This window comes from Podarcis gaigeae (genome assembly GCF_964106915.1).
Source record: "Podarcis gaigeae genome assembly, chromosome: 4".
In the NCBI taxonomy this organism is placed as follows: domain Eukaryota; kingdom Metazoa; phylum Chordata; class Lepidosauria; order Squamata; family Lacertidae; genus Podarcis; species Podarcis gaigeae.
This window is the reverse complement of record NC_139677.1, coordinates 107,204,780-107,221,367: the sequence shown is the minus strand read 5'-3', so window position 1 is coordinate 107,221,367 and position 16,588 is coordinate 107,204,780. Positions and strand designations below refer to the sequence as shown.

General features: G+C 49.6%; 2 protein-coding genes across 2 annotated transcripts; both read left to right on the top strand.

Annotated features, from left to right (window-relative positions):
* Window positions 1-395: 395 nt before the first annotated feature.
* Window positions 396-2,649, top strand: LOC310842799 (olfactory receptor 52D1-like; the record flags this gene model as incomplete). Its single annotated transcript, XM_083734938.1, has 2 exons — window positions 396-399; window positions 1,613-2,649. The coding sequence occupies 2 exons, from the start codon at window positions 396-398 to the stop codon at window positions 2,647-2,649; spliced, it is 1,041 nt and encodes a 346-aa protein (XP_083591064.1).
* Window positions 2,650-5,021: 2,372 nt separating this feature from the next.
* On the top strand, window positions 5,022-7,004 carry LOC310843792 (hemoglobin subunit beta-1-like). The gene is made up of 3 exons (XM_083737544.1): window positions 5,022-5,178; window positions 5,544-5,766; window positions 6,751-7,004. The coding sequence occupies exons 1-3, from the start codon at window positions 5,087-5,089 to the stop codon at window positions 6,877-6,879; spliced, it is 444 nt and encodes a 147-aa protein (XP_083593670.1). The 5' UTR covers window positions 5,022-5,086; the 3' UTR covers window positions 6,880-7,004.
* The last annotated feature ends 9,584 nt before the right edge of the window (window positions 7,005-16,588 follow it).

Here is a 16,588-nt window from a genome sequence, read left to right as displayed (position 1 = left end):
AGGAAGGCTGGTGTCTGTGGGGAGAGGCAGCAGAGGGCTCTGCCCAGGGGCTCCTCTGTGCTGGGGGGCCCAGGGGGGCCTCCGTGGGGCCTGGTCAGAGAGGATCAGCTGGATGTTCAGGGGCCCAGAAGTCTCTGGGTGGCCCAGGGGAGGGGAGACTCTCCTGAGCCCCCTGGCAGAAAAGGGGAAGGAGGGAGAGAAGTTGGAACTGTGTGGCTTATATTCCTCATCCAACTGAGTCTGATCTGCTGGGTCTTCTCTCTCCACATCCCGCACTGAGATCTGGTGTTTTGCAGCCTGCAAAGTGTGTGGGGTTTGGAGAAGGGGCCGAGATCTCATGCCAGGAATCCCTGCAGCCCCTGCCCTGTTCCTGTGAGCCTGGGCAGCGCAGCGCCATGAGTGAGTGGGCTGGGTGGGCATTGTGAGCCTTTTGATGGGGGTCGGGGAGCTGATGGGGGGCAGTGGGGGTCTTTGAGTGGGGAAATGGTTGGCATGGCAAGGAGGGAACCCCTTCTTCGCCCACACTCACAGCGAGCCAAGCTCATACCAAGAACTCATACCAAGCTCATACCAAGAACTAACTTAGTTGGTCTTTAAGGTGCTACTGGAAGGAATTTTTTTTGTTTTGACTATGGCAGACCAACACGGCTACCTATCTGTAACTATTTGCAGTGTTAGTCTTTAAAATCCCCAGGAAAATTTGCCAGCAGTTCTGTGTGAATTTCCCCTGACGCACTTGTTGTTGTTGTTGAGTCGTTTAGTCGTGTCTGCCTCTTTGTGACCCCCTGGACCAGAGCACGCCAGGCCCTCCTGTCTTCCACTGCCTCCCGCGGTTTGGCCAGACTCATGCTGGTAGCTTCGAGAACACTGTCCCACCATCTTGTCCTCTGTCGTCCCCTTCTCCTTGTGCCCTCCATCTTTCCCAACATCAGGGTCTTTTCCAGGGAGTCTTCTCTTCTCATGAGGTGGCCAAAGTCTTGGAGCCTCAGCTTCAGGACCTGTCCTTCCAGTGAGCACTCAGGGCTGATTTCCTTCAGAATGGAGAGGTCTGATTTTCTTTCAGTCCATGGGACTCTCAAGAGTCTCCTCCAGCACCAGAATTCAAAAGCATCCATTCTTCGGCGATCAGCCTTCTTCACTACTGGGAAAACCATGGCTTTAACTATATGGACCTTTGTTGGCAAGGTGATGTCTCTGCTTTTTAAGATGCTGTCTGGGTTGACGCACACATTTCTGCAAAGCCATTTTCCACAATACAATACATTTTTAATCTTGCTTTTTAATATGTGCATTGGCTTTACCTTGCTATGGTAGCTTCACAGCAGAGTCTGGCTCTCCCAAAAAGTGGCAGGTGCAAAGGGGTTTTTCCTGCCATTGCAAGGGCATGGAGGAGTCAAGGAATGGCGGGATTGGGAGGGACCCCAAGCGTTCATCTAGCCTGACCCCCCTGGAATGCAGAATCTCAAGCATCCCTCACAGGGGGCAAGCCATGTCCTCCTTACCCAGCCACCCCCCCCCCCGGGTATGCCTGAAGGGATGGGGGGGGGAGAGGCAGGATCCGTGCAGCATTTCTCCTGATGCCTGCCTGTCTTTTGTCTGTGCCCCCCTCCAGGCTGCGGAGAGCGGTGCCACCCCCTGAGCCTCCCCAGAGCCCCCCCTCTAGCAGCAGCTGACTCAGCGGCCCTCAACCTCTCCCTCGGCCCTCTTCTGCCCCCTCCTGCCTCCTTCCTCCTGATGGGCATCCCAGGCCTGGAGCGGCTCTACGGCTGGCTCTCCATCCCCTTCTGCGCCATGTTCTCCGTTGCCCTCCTGGGCAACCCGGCCGTCGTCCTGGTGGTGGCGAAGGAGCAGGCCCTCCACCAGCCCATGTACATCTTCCTGGCCGTGCTGGCCCTCAACGACGTGGCTCTCTGCCTGGTCATCGTCCCCAAGGCGCTGGCCATCTTCTGGTGGCGAGCAGAGGAGATCTCCTTCCAGGGCTGCCTGGCCCAGATGTTCTTTGTCCAGGCCTTCTTCCTCTCCGAGTCGGCCATCTTGCTCACCATGGCCTTCGACCGCTTCATGGCCATCTGCCGGCCACTGCGGTACATGGCCATCCTCACCGGCACCACCCTGGCCAGGATCGGGGCCAGCCTGGTGGCCAGGAGCGTCTGTGCAGTGGTCCCGGGGGTCTTTCTCCTCCGCAGGCTGCCCTACTGCCGCACCAACGTGATCCGCCACACCTACTGCGAGAACATGGGCATCGCCAAGCTGGCCTGCGCAGACGTCACCCTCAACAGCGCCTACGGCTTGGCGGCCGCCTTCCTGACCACCGGCCTGGACGCCATCCTCGTGGAGGTCTCCTATGTCCTCATACTGCGGTCCGTCCTGAGGCTGCCGTCCAGAGACGGCCAGCTCAAGGCCTTGGGCACCTGCGGGTCCCACGTGGGCGCCCTGGCGGTCTTCTACAGCCTGGCTTTCTTCTCCTCCTTCACCCACCGCTTTGGCCACAGCGTCCCCCACCACGTCCACATCCTCCTGGCCAACCTCTACCTCCTGGTGCCCCCCACCCTCAACCCCATCGTCTACGGGGTGAAGGCCAAGGAGATCCGGGGGCATGTCCTTGGCCTGCTGAGACGGAAGGGCAGCGCCCCCCAGTTTGGGGTCTGAGGGACAGACGCCTCGGCCTCTGGGCACTGGGTGGAAGAGCCCTTTTGCTGCCCGAGGCTGAGGACAAGATGGTACACAACATCCAACTAGAGCAGTAACTGGTTCTCACCTGAGTGCTGGAGATGGGGCAGAGTTCTCTCTGACCCCAAAAGCAGCCGGCTGGCTATGGGGCTGCAGGGCAGACCAGGGCGCACACATTTCTAGGGGGAGGCGGGAGGATTGGGATGTTGACAGAGGATTCTCACCACCTGAGTCTTTTCCCTTCCTTGAAAACTCAGCTGCCAATATCCGAATGCCACCCTACAAATCTGTGGTGCAGCAGCTGGAAGATTGTGCCCACCTCTGGTTGCCTCACATGAAAGCGGACATTGCAGAGCTGGAGAAGGTTTAGAAAAGGACACCCCGACTGATCCAGGGGAGGAAGCAGCTGAGGAAAGGCTGCAGCGTTTGGGCCTTTTTGGTTTAGAGAAGAGGCAAGTAAAAGGCGAACCGAGAGACCGATAAACTGATGCCTGGCCTGGAGAAAGTGGAAGGGAGAAGCTTCCCTCCCTCTCTCCTAACACTAGAACTTCTGACATGTCAGGAAGAGATTCAGGATGGATTACAAAGTCCTTCTTCATGCAGCGCGGAGTTAATCTGTGGAACTCCCTGCCACAGGAGGCAGAGATGGCCACCAACTTGGGTGGCTCTGAAAGAAGATCGGACAATTTCGTGGAGGAAGAGGGGCTGCCAATGGCTCCTGCCAGGAGGGCTCTGCTGTGGCTCCGCAGTCGGTTGGAGGCAAAGATCCTTCTGAGGAGGGGAGAAAGGGCCTCTTGGGCTCAGGTTCTGGGGGCTGGTTTCCCTTGGGAGAATTCTGGCCCATCCTGTGGCCAATGTGGGCATGCTGGCCACCTCAGAAGGGCCTCATCCTGTTTGGCCAACCAGACACCTCTTCTGCAGCCCTCTTCCCACCCAGGTTCCCCAGGGAAGGAGACAGGTAGACTGCCTCTGCAGCTGGAGGCATTGCGTGGCCACAGAGACAAATGGGGCAAGTTACTTTAAACTCTTGATTTTTAGTAGTAGTAGTAGTTATTTATATCTCGCCCACCTGGCTGGGTTTACCCAGCCACTCTGGGTGGCTCCCAACAGAATATTAAGAATAATAAAGCAATAAAACACCAAACATTCAAAACCTCCCTAAAGAGGGCTGCCTTCAGATGTCTTCTAAAAGTCGGACAGTTGTTTATTTCCTTGACATCTGGTGGGAGGGCGTTCCACAGGGCGGGACCCACTACCAAGAAGGCGCTATGAGCTTGCAGCCCCTCCTGGGACCTTGCCGGGAAGGGTGGGTCATAAATAAATACTTTCCCTGCACCAGCCTCTCCATGAAGCTCCAAGGGCAGCCCTTCGCAGTCAGCGAGAGACACACGGCAGAGAGCCAACTGTGAACATTCACAGACCTTCTTCTCCAGCTCTGGAGTCTAGTCTCTCGGTGCTTGAAAGCCATCCACTCCCAGCTCTGTTTCCTCCCATGGAGCTGGCATGGCTGGCTTCAGGGGCTCTTCCCAGCCCAAGGAAGGCACATGGCAGAGAGCTAGCTCTTTCTTGCCCAATATGACACTGGCTAGGATGCAGCTGTTCCCAGGTCTGCGCTCTGTGGAGCAGCTGCAACAACAGGGGCGACTCTCCCTCCCTCCGTTTACGCTCCTCAGAGCCAGAGACTGTGCCTGCACGGAAGCTCCCTCTGCCCTTCCCTCTTCAGTCCCCTCCTGGTTCTGGGAGACGGAGGTTCAGGAGAAGGTGGGGAAGCCCGTGGCCCTTCCTTGGCCTGGCCTGCCTCTTCCTCCTCTTCCTCCAGCTCTGAAGCGTCCCCTGCCTCCGACGCTTGCCTCCCGACTGGCCCACTTCCCCACAAATCACTGCCCCCCTCTTTCAAGCCAGACTCCAGCCGCTCTTCTCCCGGCGTCCTGCCAATCGTAGACACCCCCTTTTTGGAGGCTCATTGAGGGAAGCTCTGGGTTTGGGTCATTGTGGACATTTCCCTTGTGGCTCCCATTGCGCCTTCATCTGTGCAATGGGTCTAAATGCCACATGAGATCTGTGGGGTGTGTTTTGCCCCTGCAAAATGGCTCTTGGAGTGTGAGCTTCTGGGGAGTCTCCTGGGCTGTGTGCTCAGTCCTGGTCCTGCTGCTTGCGAGGAGATGATAAAGAGAGCAGCTGGGGCCTGATGTCTTCTAGAGAGAAGCAGCTATCTGGGGCCTCCTGCTCGGCCCAGGGCGCCACACCCCACGGCCAGCCTCTTCCCCCCTCCTGCTCCTCAGCCCCACCAAGCTGGGCCCCAGAGGAGGAGGAGGAGCTTTGGCCCAGGGTATAAAAGGCTCCAGCCCTGGAAGGAGCTCCAGCTCAGCCCAGAAGGTTTTCTCCAGCAGCCGAGAGAAGCTCACAGCCAGCCATCATGGTGCACTGGACCGCCGAAGAGAAGCAGCTCATCAACACTTGCTGGAGCAAAGTGGACGTGGCCACCTTGGGTGGGGAGACCCTTGCCTGGTAAGGCCGGGGGTGGCTGCCTCTCTGGGCAGGCTGGGCAGGCTCTCCTCTTTCCACCTGGAGAATGACCATCCGTGCCTCTCCCGGTGTGGTGTAGTGGTTAAGAGTGGTGGACTCGTAATCTGGTGAACCGGGTTTGATTCCCCGCTCCTCCACATGCAGCTGCTGGGTGACCTTGGGCTAGTCACACTTCTCTGAGTCTCTCACCCCACTCACCTCACAGAGTGTTTGTTGTGGGGGAGGAAGGGAAAGGAGAACGTTAGCCGCTGTGAGACTCCTTTGGGTAGTGATAAAGTGGGATATCAAATCCAAAATCCTCCTCCTCCTTCTACTCTTCTTCTTTCTCCTTCCTTCCTTCTCTCCAGCTTGCTGATCGTCTTCCCCTGGACCCAGAGATTATTCACTCACTTTGGGGACCTCTCCAGCCCTGCCGCCATCTGTGCCAACGCCAAAGTCAAGCAGCACGGCCACAAGGTCCTGGCCTCCTTCGGAGAGGCCATCAAGAACCTCGACAAGATCAAGGAGAACTTTGCCAAACTGAGCGAGCTGCACTGCGACAAGCTCCACGTGGACCCCGTCAACTTCGGGGTGAGCCTGCCTGCCTGCCCCAAGGGCTGCCTGGGGGAGGGCGGGGGATGGGTGCCCGAGGTCCCCTCTGCAGGGTCACAATCCCCACACACTAATCATAGAACTGTTCTGTTGGAAGGGACCCCGAGGGACATCTAGTCCAACCCCCTGAGGGAATCTCATGACAGACGGCTCCTCACCCTCTGCTTAACAACAGAAGGAGAGTCTTCCAAGGGAGTCCGTAAAAGCTCCTACTCTTCAGAAAGTTCCTCTTAATATCTAATGGGAATCTCCTTTCTTGTTGTTTAAATCCATTGGTTCGGATCCTGCCCTCTTGCGCACCAGAAAACAAGTTCCAGCCTTCTCTTTTCTCATGCGTTTAACTTGTTTTGCACTTTGTGTGATTTTACAGTATTATTTTTATGTGATGCATTTTTTATGAAGCAGCGATATAGAAATAGAAATCAATGAATTTTAACTAAACCCACATACCCAAGTAGGGGAGAGTTCCTGGCTATCTTTCACAATCCTCATGCGTCATCTCCTGGCGAGTCAGAGTGGGCTCCCCTCATCCGTGGGCACCTTCAGCCGCGCGCGCCCTGAGCAAGTCGACCCCTTTACCTCGGAAAGAAGGGCAACTCGATGGACTCTCTTGCCTTCTGGCCCTTCAAATGCAGCCTTCTGACTTGTCCCTGGTCAAGCAAGGATCTGTCCGGCTAGCAGAGGCTGAGCCCAGGAGGTCCCTGGCAGGGGCCAGTCTGCTTCTTGGCACCAAACCTCTCCTGGCATGGCAATGCCAGCCTGGGACGGTGTGGGGTTCTGTCTGTTGCCTCCTGGACCGGCCTCCTTCCAGGGGACCCCAAACCCCTTCATCCATCCCAGCTGGTCTTTGGGCTTGACCCCACAGCCGCCAGCTGTGGCTGCGTGGGGTGGGGGTTGTGGGGAGAGGGCGTTCCACACACGGGCCCCCTGGCGGAAGGAGTCACCCCCTCTTTTCTCTTCCAGCTCCTGGGCGAGGTCCTCATCACCATGCTGGCCGCGCGCTTTGGGAAGGAATTCACCCCTGCTTACCACCATGCCTTCCACAAGCTGGTCAAGGTGGTGGCTCATGCGCTGGCCCACCGGTACCACTGAGGCACCCCCAGGGAGAAGCGGCCGCCTCCTGCTGGTCTCGCCACCCACCGGGTGGGGTGGGGGACACCCCTTCCTGCCCCCATGTGACGCTTGACCCTCTAATAAACCCTCCCTCTGCAAGCTGACCTGGTTTCCTGTGTCTCCTTCTCTGGGACGGGGGGGGGGGAGACCCCTCCTGTTAGCTGGCTGGCGGTGGGCTAGGAAAGTGGGGGGGGGGCTTCTCTGTCCTCTGTCACTCAAGAGGAACCATTGAGCACCAGTGGGGGGCGGCTTCAGGGCAATCTTCCCGCTTCTTATTCCTTTTGTTTAATCATTTTTATTAATTTCCAATGACTCAAGTTCCAACCTTAACAACCTTGCCGCTGGTTCTGTTTTGCAGTTTATGATCTCATCTTTTCTAGCATGCATCTGTACTTTAGTCCAATTAAGCTCTAATTAACAAGAGAACATCTGCTTCTTAATGGTGGCACAGGAGGTTCTTTGGCAGGCAAAGTGCTTTTGCACTCAGGGCCTCCCTGCCTCCCACAATCCATGCCAGAACGAGAGCCAGGTATTGAGACGAACTGCAAGGGATAATAATTTATTATTATTTATTTATTCTTATTATTAAATTATTATTATTATTATTATTATTATTATTATTATTATTATTATTATTATTATTATTTCCCTCCTGTCACTGGGTGAAAATTGCAAGGATAATTACCCCCCAATAATCCTTGTTTTGCTATTCCCTCTTCAGTCCCCTCCTGGTTCTGGGAGACGGAGGTTCAGGAGAAGGTGGGGGCCCTTCCCTGCCTCTTCCTCCAGCTCTGAAGCGTCCCCTGCCTCCGCCGCTTGCCTCCCGACTGGCCCACTTCCCCACAAATCACTGCCCCCCTCTTTCAAGCCAGACTCCAGCCGCTCTTCCCCCGGCGTCCTGCCAATCGTAGACACCCCCTTTTTGGAGGCTCATTGAGGGAAGCTCTGGGTTTGGGTCATCGCGGACATTTCCCTTGTGGCTCCCATTGCGCCTTCATCTGTGCAATGGGTCTAAATGCCACATGAGATCTGTGGGGTGTGTTTTGCCCCTGCAAAATGGCTCTTGGAGCTTCTGGGGAGTCTCCTGGGCTGTGTGCTCAGTCCTGGTCCTGCTGCTTGCGAGGAGATGATAAAGAGAGCAGCTGGGGCCTGATGTCTTCTAGAGAGAAGCAGCTATCTGGGGCCTCCTGCTCGGCCCAGGGCGCCACACCCCACGGCCAGCCTCTTCCCCCCTCCTGCTCCTCAGCCCCACCAAGCTGGGCCCCAGAGGAGGAGGAGGAGGAGCTTTGGCCCAGGGTATAAAAGGCTCCAGCCCTGGAAGGAGCTCCAGTTCAGCCCAGCTCAGTGGTGGTGGTGGTGAAGCGGTGTGTGGTGGGTCAGGCATGGAAGGCGGAGATGGAGGGCTGAGAGTGGCGGTGGCTGTGAGGCTCGGTCAGCGCGTTGCCTCCCTTCCCATCGGACAGCCCCAATCCCATTCCTACTTGCGTGCAAACAGGAAGGGGCGGGGATCCATCAGCTGGGAAGGGAGGTTTCCCGTTGCCTAACTGAGAGATCCCTGCCCCCTCCTGCTTGCATGCAAGCTCTGATAGGCAGCGTGAAGCCTCCTTTCACAGCTGAGAGATCCCCGCTCCGCTCCTGCTTGCACGCAAGTAGGAGTTGGGAGGCTGCTCTGATAGGCAGCACGAAGCCTGCCTTCACAGCTTAGTTGCTGGGGTCAGGGAAGGCGGAGGCAGCCCGGACACTGCATCTTTGAGCCCCTGCACCACCATCCTATGGGGACTTCCCAGCAGCTCCTGAAGCCAGCCAGAGCCAACTGCTCTGGGCTGCTGAGACTGCTGCCGCTGCGTTTCCCGGGGACATTAGATGAAATCCGGGGACATTCCGGGGATGGAATTTGTCCGGGGACTTATTTGCAAACCCGGGGACTGTCCCCGGGAAACGGGGACGTCTGGTAACCCTGTCCCAGCCGACAGGCATCCATCATGGTGCACTGGATGGCCGAAGAGAAGCAGCTCCTCACCGCTGCCTGGAGGAAAGTGGACGTGAAGTGAAGGAGTGAAGCAGTCGGGGAAACAGAGGGGGCATTTTGGGGGTGGGAGAGAAGGCAGCTTTTAAATCTGTGTTGAATTTGTATTCATTCGGTGACAACTTGTTAAAAATTATGGGAAATCGATGAAAATAATTGGCAAAATAAAATCTAAGGGATGCATTCAAAGCAACATAATTTAGAGGGAACTAAAATATTGCTAAGGGACGCAGGTGGCACCATGGGTTAAGCCACAGAGCCTAGGACTTGCAGATCAGAAAGTTGGCGGTTCGAATCCCCGCAATGGGGTGAGCTCCTGTTGCTCGGTCCCTGCTCCTGCCCACCTAGCAGTTCACACTAGTGCAAGTAGATAAATAGGTACTGCTCCGGCGGGAAGTTAAACAGCATTTCCGTGCACTGCTCTGGTTCGCCAGAAGCTGCTGTGTCATGCTGGCCGCATGATCCGGAAGCTGTACGCCGGCTCCCTTGGCCAATAAAGCGAGATGAGCACTGCAACCCCAGAGTCAGCCACGACTGGACCTAATGGTCAGGGGTCCATTTACCTTGAAATATTGCTAACCGCCACCCCAATCTCCAAAATGTGCAGGACGCCATGAGTTTCAGGTGCTTACCAAGAATTCATATTCCTTGGAATGAAGGTCAGAGGAGACTGGGGTCCCTTTTAAAAATCTGCTTTTATTTCCATATATATATATACAAGCTGAGCATAGGCTGCAGGGGCTCATAGCACTGCACCCCACAAGGTTTTGGTCCCCCCCCCCAGTCCCAGGCTTGGAAGCAGCCGCTCCCCCTGTGGCTTTTGTCCTTCTGACTGCCAGCCAGGTGTCCTCGGGTGCAGAGCAAGCGCCTTCCTTGCGCCCTCTGGCCATTCGCTGGCCCAGAAAGCTGCCTGGCTCCTCCAGCAAAGGATTACTGTATATTTTTTTTAAAAAAATATTTATTAAAGTTTTAAATGTTACAAAAAGAGAAAGAAATAATTCCAAGTTAAACAAAAACATAACAACACATCACAGTAAAAAAAGAAGAGAATAGAAAAAAATAAATAAAAAATAATAAAAAACAGAAAAACAGAAAAATAGAAACAATTTAAAAACACAACAAACCTTCCCATAACTTATCTTTCATTTACTTGTTTCCTTGACCTCCTCGCACCTCCCTTTTTTTGTATTCTAGTTCGGTTAGCTATTTCAGCAAATCCTTTCCATCTTTCCCAATTTTTATCCTATACTTTATGTTAATATAATGTAACTTTACCTTTCCTCCTATCATCCATTAACAATCTATTTTTACTTAATCCTTTATAATATTTCCGCTAAAGCCACATAACTTCATTCCAGCCTCCTTCTAACATTCCTTAATTTTACAATGTTTCTGTAAATAAACTTTAAATTTCTTCCAATCTTCTTCCACCGACTCTTCACCCTGGTCTCGTATTCTGCCAGTCATTTCCGCCAGTTCCATGAAGTCCATCACCTTCAGCTGCCATTATTCCCGGGTGGGTAGATCTTGTGTCTTCCAGTACTTTGCAATGAGTATTCTTGCTGCTGTTGTTGCATACATAAATTTCACCATTTCGTCCTGAGTGTTCCATTTCAACAGCAAGTTATACATTATTGACAAGTTCTTACTTTTGGGATCTAACAGCTCTATTTCCAATTTTGATTTTTCCACCTAGAAGCCAATTTTTTTTTGTCCAGATTATATGCCTCCATTATTTGATAATAATGGAGCCAATCCCGCACTCTCTTTTTTAGTTTTTCAAAACTCTGTAGTTTTAATCTATCTCCCTCTTGTTCCAGAATTTCCCAATATTTTGGCCATTTGGCCTCCATACTGAGCTTTTTCTGAGCCTTCGCTTCCATTGGTGACAACCACCTTGGGGTTTTATTTTTGAGCAAGTCCTTATATCTTATCCAGACGTTAAACAGTGCTTTTCTGACAATATGATTTTTTAACGCTTTATGTGCTTTGACCTTATCATACCACAAATATGCATGCCACCCAAATAGGTTGTTAAAACCTTCTAGATCCAGCACGTCAGTGTTTTCAAGAAGCAACCATTCTCTCAGCCAGCAAAAAGTGGTTGATTCATAATAAAGTTTAAGGTCTGGCAGGGCAAATCCACCTCTTTCTTTAGCATCAGTTAGTATCTTAAATTTTATTTGAGGTTTCTTGCCCTGCCAGACAAATCTAGAAATATCTCTCTGCCACTTCTTGAAACAATCCATTTTATCCAGAATTTGCAATGTTTGAAACAAAAACAGCATCCTAGGCAGTACATTCATTACTGTAATTTTTTTTTACACACTTTCGTCCAATTTTATTCCACCTCCATAAACTTGGGGTTTTTGCAGAAATTCAAGCCTCCCTGGTTTGGCTTACAAACCATGGACAGAAGATTCCTTTGATAAATAATGGCTGAACTTGTAATAAACTAATCATACCCACAGAGGAAACATGGGAATTAGAAGGGACTCTCTCCAGCATCACACGGGCTAAGCCACCCACCCGAAACTCAAAACAATATTTTAGAATAAGACATTGCAAAGGAATGGCAAGTATACAGAGGACATTTAGCAAAACAATGATCTTAAACAATTATCTTTAATGAAACATTCCTAAGGGAGGTCAATAAAACACAGCAGAGCAGAAACCCTTGGAGACTGGGGTGGCACGTAGCAATATTTTAGTTCGCTTTTGAATACCTTTGAATAGTTGCTTTGAATACCTACTTTACGTTTTATTTTGCCTTGAACATGGCTGTTTGACCTCTGGCCGCAGTAACCAACAACTCAGCCTCACTAGTGTGGACAGTTAGAATTCCTGCTCCATGATTGCACTCATGGGATTTTTGTCTATCACATGACGGTGTATGTTTTGACTCCACAGAGTGGGAAGTGACGGAGACAGGATGTTTGTGTTACTGTGTTCTGTGAAGTGGGACTATTGTTCTTTTTCTCTTTGCTGTCTGATGCTAGAGAGAGAGGGAGCCATGGTGCAGTGCTCCCTGTCTGTTTATATGTAAATAAAGTAGATTAGCCAAAATGCTGAGTTGCTGAGCTCTGTTACACAAGCTGCAAAGACTGCAAAGCCGAGTCGATTGTCAATTGGCATCGGTCACTGTGATGTTTGGGCTGAAGAAAGCTTTTGAAGCTCCCAAACAATCGACCAGGAGGGAGGGAACATGCCAGTCGGGCATGTGTCTCTACCAGGGTCCTACTTTAGTGTAGAACGAGCTCCTGACAGAAGATGAAACACCTACTTTTTTTTGTATAAATATATAATATACACTCCCCCCTAACACTGCCAATCTTCTAGCGCCACCCACCCTTCACATTCCACCATATTTAATCCTCAATTTTGCATACAACCAGCTCATTAAGAAATATGCGCAATCCATTTCTCTTCTTTTCTGTCTGAAAGTCTCAGAAGCCGTCAAGATGCTGCACAATGTGGTCCCTCCTGTCCCTTTCGCTGCTCTTATTTCCACCTTCAGGCTGATGAAGTGAACATGCATGAGGGCCGACCACAGTTGTTGACGTTTTATTAGGTTTGAAGTTTGGAATTTTACCAGAGAAGTTTTGGAATTTTACCAGAGAAAATAAACTGCTGCAGGGGCCTGTCGCTTCCGACTCTCCCTCTGCTTTTCTCTCCCCATGCTGTGAAACCTGAATGTAAGCTCCCTGGGGCAGAGTCCTGTCCTACACTCCAAGGCCCCTCAATTGTTAAACCCATAATAATAATAATCATAATCTGAAAGTAGCCTTAATTATCCTCAGTTGACTCAATTATCCTCAAGAGCCAAGCGATTGAAACTCTGTTTGCAATGCTTTCGTGGGCCCTACTTCCTCCCAGACAACATTCACACCTTTCTCCCTTACCTGGCCTTGGACACGGCTGTCCGACCTCCGGTTTCCATAACCAGCAACTCAGCCTCACTAGCGCGGTCTGCAGAGGGTGAACATGAAACCCCTAGAGGTGTTTTGTATAAATATATAATATACATCCCCTCCTGTACCACTGCCAATCTCCCAGCGCCACCCACCCTTCACATTTCTCCAAATTTAATCCTCAGTTTTACATACAACCAGCTCATTAAGAAATATGCACAATCCATTTCTCTTCTTTTGCGTCTCAGAAGCCGTCAAGATGCTGCACAATGTGGTCCCTCCTGTCCCTTTCGCTGTTCTTGTTTCCACCTTCAGGCTCCAAGGAGGTGGGCTGATGTAATCTCCACAAAATCCTGGTCTCCTCTCCTTCCTCCCCCTGAACTCAGAAATCTTCCTGCTTAGCAGACAGTCGATCCAGTTGTCACCCCTCTTTTCTTCTTTACTGCTTTTATTTCTCAGGAGGAAGTCCCAAGGGGGGGTCAAAATGCCTCAAAAGTCCCTCAAAGTTGTTGCTCTCCATCTTCTTTCAGGCAAAGTCCTGACTTCTAAAATTAATCCATCGCAAAGAGGCAAATTTAAAGTCCGCTCCTCCCGAAATCTTTGCATTCCTTGCTTCAGGGGAAGGGAGATGACGCAGATCCTGAAAAAGCCCCATAACTTAAAACATTCCCTCCCCTCCTTGCCCCGTTCAAGCAAAGCAGAAATCAGCGTCTTTCCAAAGAGATGCTTTTCTCCTGCAGCAGAAATCAGGATCCCTTTGAAGGGGGCGTTGGCTCTTCGCTTGCCAATTGTGTCCCCATTCAAAGCTGTTCCCCGCCCTCCCCACGGGAGTTGGCCAGGGCTGTTCGGGGACAGTCTGAAATCCTTTGCTGAAGGAAAGGGACAACAGGAGCCTGGCCACCACCACTACCTACACCTGTACCAGCACCTATACCCTCGGGACCAGAGGATCAAAAGAAAGGGACGCCACCACAGGACAAATAGTTTGATCCAGGATGTCTCTGCAGTTGCTTAGTTGGAACATAAATGGCGGAAATTCCCCAGAGAAAAGAAGAAGAATTTTTCATATATTGAAAAAAGAACAATTGGATATTATTTGCTTGCAGGAAACACATGTGACCAGGCTCCATAGAAAAGTTTTGATTAATAAAAGATTAGGCCAAGAATTTATTTCATCGGACAAAGTTAAGAAAAGAGGAGTGGTGATCTATGCAAAGGAGAGCCTGTCACCAAAATTTTTATTTAAAGATGAGCAAGGAAGAATTTTGGCTATTGAAATACAGACTCAAGGAGAAAAATTTTTGTTATTAGGAATCTATGCACCGAATGAGGGGAAATCAGAATTTTACAAGAAACTGCATGAGACAATCCTGGACTATTTAGACTACACTAACATCATTTTGATGGGAGATATGAACGGAGTGGTCTCCACAAATATGGAGAAGTCACAAGATCAAAGCTTATCAAAAGACGGCAGACTACCCAAAACTTTTTTTGAACTAACCGACAATATGGACTTAATTGATATCTGGAGGACAAAAAACCCCCTAGGTAAAGAAGGAACCTTCTTTTCTGAGGCCCATCTGTCATGGACAAGAATAGACCAAATATGGATAACTAGGAGGCTGGCACCGATGACTAGAAAAGTGGAAATCTGCCCAAAAACTTGCTCCGACCATAATGCTATGAAAATGGAATTAAGACTTACTCCAACCGGTTCCTTCAGATGGAAAATGAATGACACCCTATTAAGAGATCAGGAGATTGTGAAGAAGGCCCAAAAAACTTTGAAAGACTATTTTGAAATTAATTTGAGTACCATGGTGGAAAAAAGAACAATCTGGGACGCAAGTAAAGCAGTTATGAGAGGGTTTCTGATACAACAGAATACGATAAAGAAAAGGCTCTGGAATGGGAAAAAAGACAAGATCTTAGAGAAGATAAGAGATGGAGAGAAAAAGTTGAGATCTAAACCAAAATCGAAGGAGATCTTGAGAGAAATTAAATTTTATCAAGCACAGTATGCGAAATTGATAAATCAAGAAGTTGAGTGGAAAATTAAACAAATGAAACAAAGATCATTCGAATCAGCTAATAAGTGTGGGAAACTTTTAGCATGGCAACTGAAAAAGAGACAAAAATTGAACACAGTCACCAATCTAGAGATTGAAGGGAGAAATATCCAGAAACCAGAAGAAATTAGGAAGTGTTTCCAGAGATATTTTAAAAAGCTTTACACTCAAGGGCCACAAGAGGAGAAGGAGATAGACCAATTTTTGAAAACAAATGGTCTACCAAAACTTGCTCAGGAAAAGAGAACAATCCTGAATCATAAAATAACACAACAAGAAATAGAGAGTGCCATTCAGAATATGCAACTAGGCAAATCTGCAGGTCCGGATGGGCTTACCTCCAAGTATTATAAGACATTGAAAGACTATTTGATACAACCACTAATGGAGGTATGCAACCAGATTTTGGAGGGGAAGAGGGCACCGGAATCGTGGAAAGAAGCTTTCATCACATTGATCCCTAAAGTGGAAACTGAAAAGACTCAACTAAAGAACTACCGTCCCATCTCACTCCTAAATGTGGATTATAAAATCTTTGCAGACATTTTGGCGAGTAGACTTAAAAAAGTATTAAATGAAGTAATCCATAAAGACCAGGCAGGTTTTCTCCCAGGAAGACATTTGTCTGACAATACTAGGAATATTATTGACATTTTGGAACTTTTGCAAACCAACATCAATACAAAATCAGTGTTAATTTTTGTTGATGCGGAGAAGGCCTTTGACAACATTTCTTGGAGTTTTATGAAGAAAAATTTGGAAGGGATGGGAGTGGGACGGGGGTTTGAAAATGGAATAGAAGCAATTTATTCAGAGCAGAAAGCGAAATTGATTGTAAACAATGTGGTGACAGAAGAATTTAAAAATTGAAAAAGGAACACGACAAGGGTGCCCCCTATCCCCTCTGTTATTTATTTCTGTTCTGGAGGTGCTTTTGAAAATGATCAGGGAAGACCGGTTGGTACAAGGAATTCAGGTCGGAGTGAAACAATTTAAACTGAAAGCTTTTGCAGATGATTTGGTTTTAACATTACAGGAGCCAGAATCTAGTACGAAGAGAGTGTTGGAACTAATTCATGAATTTGGTCGGGTAGCGGGGTTTAAATTGAACAAGCAAAAAACTAAGGTTTTGGAGAAAAACTTGACACCTTTGGAAATAGATGGGTTTCAGAAAGAGACAGAATTAAATGTTGTTAAAAAGGTAAAATACCTAGGGGTAAATTTGTCTGCCAAAAATTTGAATCTGTTTAAAGATAATTATGAAAAATGTTGGTCAGAAATTAAGAAAGATTTAGAGATTTGGTCAAGATTGAAACTTTCCTTGATGGGCCGAATTGCAGCTATAAAGATGAATGTATTGCCGAAGATGTTATTTTTGTTTCAGACCCTACAGATCGTGGACAGAGTGGAGTGTTTTGGGAAGTGGCAGAAAGATATTTCTAGGTTTGTCTGGCAGGGCAAAAAGCCCCGAATAAAATTTAAAATACTAACTGATGCCAAAGAGAGAGGGGGGTTTGCCCTGCCAGACTTAAGGTTATATTATGAAGCTGCGGCTTTCTGCTGGATGAAAGATTGGTTACTTCTTGAGAACACTGATGTCCTAGATCTGGAAGGGCATGACAATGCTTTTGGATGGCATGCATATTTGTGGTATGACAAGGTAAAGGTTCATAAAATGT